At 52.2% G+C, this 6,318-nt stretch overlaps 1 protein-coding gene across 1 annotated transcript; it reads left to right on the top strand.

The window, feature by feature from the left end:
- The first annotated feature begins 2,264 nt into the window (after positions 1 to 2,264).
- LOC136544108 (uncharacterized) lies at positions 2,265 to 3,060 on the top strand. The gene is made up of 2 exons (XM_066536376.1): positions 2,265 to 2,796; positions 2,900 to 3,060. The coding sequence occupies exons 1-2, from the start codon at positions 2,265 to 2,267 to the stop codon at positions 3,058 to 3,060; spliced, it is 693 nt and encodes a 230-aa protein (XP_066392473.1).
- The last annotated feature ends 3,258 nt before the right edge of the window (positions 3,061 to 6,318 follow it).

Below are 6,318 nucleotides of genomic sequence, written 5' to 3'. Positions count from 1 at the left end.
CTCGTGCCTGCCCTTCCCCCCTATTGCCCTTCCCTGACAACGTGCTCTTTGGAGACCTAGACTTTGTCGTCATGGTGGAAGGAGAACTGGCGTGGACGCCCGTTGTCGTTCAACCCTTCCACCCCGCTGGCCTCGATGCGATCACCAAGATGCTTGAGGAGCTATGACTTAATAGAGGAGAGTCATTCTCTCTAAAATACATCATCTAGAGCACCCCGATGGTGCTCCCATTCGGTCTCTACAACACCACAGAGACCGTTGGCCACCTTGTGGCCCAATGCATGATACCGTCCCCTATGAATGACAAGTTCATGGGGGTGATTGAACATGTCACAGAATCTCTCCATGACCTCCTCACAGAGGAGCTAGGGTCACCCTCTAGCTCTAACTCTAGCAGGGGGAGCCATCACCCCTCTCATGAATGCTTCATGACGGGTACCCCTAAGGGACACATTGAAAGCATCCTCAAGGAGGAGGCTACCCCAGCGAACAACCTTGGCAATGAGGCCAAGGGGGAGACAGCAGCCCCACCTCACATGAGGGTGGAGCAGCTAAAAGCCCAACACTGGGAGATCGAGGAAGCATGACTCCAGGTTGAGTAGGAATGCGTGGAGCTCGATCAGGAGATCGAACACCATGGAGATGGTGGGCGCGCATGTGCCATGGCTTGTGATGTAAACCAGAGGATCATCGCCGACGATGAAGCCCTCTCTTGCTTCACCCAGGCAAGCTAGAACATCGCTGTTGTGGCAGCCTAGCTCCATGGCATCCTAGAAGCTGTGACACCCAAGGATCATCGGGCCTACCATGAGATTCACACGCTACTCGAGCATGTGATAGCGTAGTAGGCTGAGAGCTCATTGTCTCAACGATGTGAGATCGAGGCCAGCCATCGCACACCCTCAGAGCACCCCGTTAGGGACACATCAGTCCACCAGGCACCGCAAGATGGTAGGTAGCTCACCGCGGTCCTGGTGCACCAGCATCTTGACCGCAACCAAGACGCACGTGACACCCTCGACGCCCACAGACGTTCCTACGGTGACCCAATAGAGGGAGCCAGCCATGGCTATCATCCTTGTTGTAGCAGACGCTATGACAGTGGCAAGGACCAAAGCCCGAGCCCTGACCTACTAGGCCCTCAGGCCTTCGGTCGACACATCCTCAACGATGCCTTCCTACCAAGGTACCGGCGAAGGTACCACCAAAGTACTCTAGGGAGACAAACCCTCGACTATGGCTCAAAGATTATTGGCTTGCCTGCCAAGCTGGTGGTGCGGATAATGACAACTTCAATTATCCGCAACCTTCCACTATTCTTAGCCAATTCGACACGAACATGGTTGGAACACCAGCCATCCAATAGGATCCAGAGTTGGGCGGACCTAAAGAAGATCTTCGTGGGAAACTTCCAGGGCACATACAAGTGCCCTAGAAACCCATGGGACCCCAAAAACTACCGGCAGAAGGCTAGAGAAACCCTCCGTGGGTACATCCGGTGCTTCTCCCATTAGTGCAATGAGCTACCTAACGTTGCCGATGCTGATGTCATAGGAGCTTTCCTATCTGAAACCACCTACGAGTCCCTAGTTCACAAGCTGGGATGCAAGGGCCCACGTACCACCAAGGAACTCCTTGACATCACCTCTAGCGATGCCTTAGGTGAAGAAGCGGTCGGAGCAATCTTTGATCGCCTCGATGGCAAGACGAGGCAGGATGAGGACATCGGGTATGGTGCCTCCAATCATCCTACCAAAAAGAATAACAAAAAGCAATGGTGCGAGGGCTCGCTCATGGCCACTGCTGACCAGAAGGGTGGACGAAAGCCCATGGAGGACACTCTGAACCATTTCAAAAAACTACTCGAGGGGCCATGCCCAAACCATGCTTTCTCAGACAAGCATCAATACAAGGACTACAACCTCATGCGGTGGTTCTTGTCCGGAGGCTCCAACAAAGGGAAGCATGAAAAGGACCCTGCCCCCACCGTGGATGACACCGAGGAGAAGGATGATGACTTTCCAACACCGGATGGCTACCTCATGATCTTTAGAGGATTAGAGGCCTACGACTCCAAGCGCTGCGAGAAGATTGCCCATCGCGAGGTCTATGCAACCGAACCGGCCACACCCGCCTTCCTCCGATGATCAGAATCCACCATAACCTTTGACCGGACCGACCACCCGGAGAGCGTCCCGCAACCGGGGAGATATCCACTTGTGGTTGACCTGATCATTGGTACAAAGCGCCTCACCAAGGTACTGATGGATGGGGGCAACGGCCACAACATCCTATATGCTAAGACGCTCGACGCCATGGGCATTGACCGAGCGCACGTTTGGTCGACCAGAGCACCTTTTCATGGCATTATGCCTAGAAAGCAGGCCATGCTACTCGAGCAGATCGATCTACCCATCACCTTTGGGGGTGCATCCAACTATAGGACGGAGACCCTCGCCTTTGAAGTAGTTGGGTTCCACAGAACCTACCACGCCATCCTAGGGCGACCATGCTACGTGAAGTTCATAGCCATTCCCAACTACACCTACCTCAAACTAAAGATATTGGGCCCAAGCAGGATCATCACCGTCGGCACCACCTTTCAACACGCCTACGAGTGTGAGGTTGAGTGCTGCGATCATGCCGCATCAATTGTAGCCTCCAGAGAGCACACGGACATTAGAAAAGAGGTCACCGAAGAAGCGCCTGACCCCAAAAGGTCGATCGGGTCCTTCAAGCCAGCAGAAGGTTCTAAGGAGGTCCTTATAGATCTTGGGAGTGCTGAGGAAAAAAATGGTGCGTGTCGGTACCATGTTTTCCTCCGAATAGGAAAGCGCGCTTGTTGGCTTCCTTTGCGCCAACAGAGACATCTTCGTGTGCAAACCCTCGAACATGCTAGGCATCCTAAGGGAAGTCACCAAGCACACCATGAAGATCCGCCTAGGCTCCAAACTAGTGAAACAATGCCTGTGTCGCTTCAATGAGGGGAAACGTGGGACCATCGATGAGGAGATCGCAAAGCTTTTGGTGCCGGATTCATCAAGGAAGTGTACCACCTAGAGTGATTAGCCAATCCAGTTCTTGTATGAAAGAAGAATGGGGAATGGAGGATGTGTGTTGACTATACGGGTCTCAACAAAGCATGCCCAAAGGATCCATTTCCTTTGACGCGCATAGACCAAATAGTTGACTCTACCTCGGGGTGCGAAACCCTCTGCTTCCTTGATGCGTACTCTGGGTACCATCAAATGATGATGAAAGAGTTCGACCAGCTCACAACATCTTTCATCACCCCCTTTGGATCATTCTGCTATGTCACAATGCCGTTCAGTCTAAAGAATGCCAGGGCTACATACCAGCGATGTATGCTCAAGTGCTTCGGGGATCTCATCGGGCAGACCATTGAGGCCTACGTTGATGACATCATGGTCAAAACCAAATAGGCTGACCACCTCATAGCCGATCTTGAGTAGACCTTTGCAAAACTCTGAGCGAACAGCATCAAACTCAATCCTGAGAAATGTGTTTTTGGGATCTTGAGGGGTATGTTGCTCGATTTCATCATCTTCGAGCATGGCATCGAAGCCAACCCAGAGAAAATTTTAGCCATCATGAGGATGGGCCCAATTCAAAACATAAAGGGGGTACAATGGGTTACGGGGATCCTCATCGCTCTCAGTCGCTTCATCTCGCGCCTTGGCGAATGAGGTCTCCCCCTTTATCGACTTCTAAAGAAGGCCGACCACATCAAATGGACGTCCAAGGCATAGGAGGCACTTAACATGGTCAAGCAGCTTCTGACGAAGGCTCCGATCCTGGTTCCCCCAACCGATGGAGAATCCCTTCTACTCTACATAGCGGCCACCACGCAAGTGGTCAGCGCTGCCCTAGTAGTAGAAAGGGAAGAAGAGGGGCATGCCCTCAAAGTACAATGCCCTGTGTACTTCATTAGTGAGGTCCTATCAGACTCAAAGACCTGCTACCCCCAAATCTAGAAACTCCTATACGCCATCCTCATACCAAAAGGAAGCTACGCCACTACTTCGAGTCACACCCGATGACAGTTGTGACATCCTTCCCCTCGGTGAGGTCATCCAAAACCAGGACGCCACGGGAAGAACCACAAAATGGGCACTTGAGCTGATGGGTCAAGGCATTGCATATGCCCCTCGGATGACCATCAAGTCCTAGGTGTTAGCTGATTTCATCGCGGAATGGACCGAGGTCCAAATGCCCTCGATGGTCATCGATCAAGAGTACTGGACGATGTACTTTGATGGATCACTGATGAAGAAGGGCGTCGGTGTAGGGCTGGTCTTCGTGTCGCCCCTTGGAGTATGCATGAGGTACATGGTTCGTCTCTATTTCCCCTCCTCCAATAATGTGGCTGAATATGAGGCGCTCATCAACGGCGTACGCATTGCCGTCGAGTTGGGCGTCCGACGTCTTGATGTTCGGGGAGACTCCTAGCTGGTCATTGATCAAGTCATGAAGGAGTCAAGCTGCCACAACACCAAGATGGCTACATACTGCCGAGAAGTCCGATGACTGGAAGACAAGTTTGATGGCCTCAAGTTCAATCACATCCCGAGGCACCTCAATGAGGTGGCCGATGCGCTTGCGAAGGTGACGTCCGGTCAAGAGCCGGTGCTAATAGGTGTCTTCGCCAGTGACCATCACAAGCCCTTGGTTTGCTATGAGGGGTCAAAACAGGCCAATGACGGTCCACCGAATCCAGGCTCAGGGGCTGACCAACCATCGGCTCCATCCGGCCTAGAGGTCATGGAGCTTGAAGAAGACCCAGCGATAGAGCCCAACCGTCTAGTCGACTAGAGGGCACTCTACCTCGACTACCTCCTCCATGACACGCTGCCGATGGACAAGATGGAAGCTCGATGACTCGCACGTCATGCCAAGTCCTTTGTTCTTGTGGAGGGTGAACTCTACAAGCGAAGCCACACCGGGATCCTGTAGCGCTGCATCCCCATCGAACAGGGAAAGCATTTGCTGAGTGATATCCACAGTGGGATCTGTGGTCATCATGCCATGCCTAGAACCCTAGTTGGAAACATGTTCTAACAGGGCTTCTATTGTCCCACTATAGTAGCCAATGCCGAGCAGATTGTGTGCACCTATGAAGGGTGCTAGTACTACGCTCGGCAGACTCACCTCTCGGCCCAAGCACTCTAGATGATCCCCATCATGTGGCCATTCGTGGTCTAGGGGATCAATTTGGTTGGACCTCTCAAGAGGGCGCCCGGAGGTTACACAAACTTATTGGTCACCGTCGACATGTTTACAAAGTGGATAGAAGCTCGGCCAATCTTTGCAATCAAATCCAATCAAGTTGTACTATTCTTCTTCGACATCATCCATTGCTTTGGAGTCCCAAACTCCATCATCATAGACAATGGTATGCAGTTCACCAGAAAGAAGTTTCTACGATGAATACCACATTCAGGTCGATTGGGCCGCCGTCGCGCACCCCCGAACAAACGGGCATGTTGAGCGCACAAACGGCATGGTCCTATAGGGCCTTAAACCTAGGATCTTCAACTGGTTGAACAAATTCTGTGCATGGTGGCTCACCGAGCTCCCCACGGTACTCTGGAGCTTGAGGACAATCCCTAGTTGAGCCACTGGCTACACACCCTTCTTCATGGTCTATGGTTTTGAGGCTGTCCTCCCAACTGACCTTGACTGTGGAGCACCAAGGATCAGGGCGTACGACGCATAGGGAGCCAAGGTGTCTCTCAAAGATGCCATGGACCAGCTGGATGAAGCCCGCAACGTTGCCCTCCTCTACTCAGCCAAATACCAGCAGGTGCTGCGATGGTACCATAGCCGGCGAGTGTAGGGTCGGGCCTTTGATGTTGGGGACCTAGTCCTCCGCCTCGTCTAGAGCAACAAGGATCACCACAAGCTCTCCCCGCCTTGGGAGGGACCATACATGGTTGCAGAAGTGCTCCATCTAGGCACCTATAAGCTCAAGACCATCGATGGCGAGATCTTCACCAATGCCTGGAACATCGAGCAGCTACGTCGCTTGTACCACTAAATAAATGCATACTCTCTCTTATTAGTTTTGTTATAGAAATCCCCGATCTTTTCATGACATTCGACCCCTGCAATGGTGATGGATCGGACCTCACTCGAGGGCTGATGTGAGCTCATTTATCCAGCAAACATTCTCTATGCATGCCCTCCTTTTTCATGTTAATTCCTAGGAGCAAGGTTTATGGGAACAATTCCTGAGTATAACTGGTAGGACTGCGAGAAACCTATGCCCCGATGGCTACGGTCTCTTCACTTGCCAGC

This window comes from Miscanthus floridulus, chromosome 3 (genome assembly GCF_019320115.1).
Source record: "Miscanthus floridulus cultivar M001 chromosome 3, ASM1932011v1, whole genome shotgun sequence".
Taxonomy (NCBI): Eukaryota; Viridiplantae; Streptophyta; class Magnoliopsida; order Poales; family Poaceae; genus Miscanthus; species Miscanthus floridulus.
This window is presented reverse-complemented; position numbering and strand designations above follow the sequence as displayed.

Bases quoted from the DNA above. Each gene is read 5' to 3' on its own strand.
- LOC136544108 (XM_066536376.1), top strand. From the start codon at position 2,265: ATGGATGGGGGCAACGGCCACAACATCCTATATGCTAAGACGCTCGAC. The intron at 2,797-2,899 runs GTGCGTGTCGGT...CGAACATGCTAG, and splicing joins GAGTGCTGAGGAAAAAAATG to GCATCCTAAGGGAAGTCACC.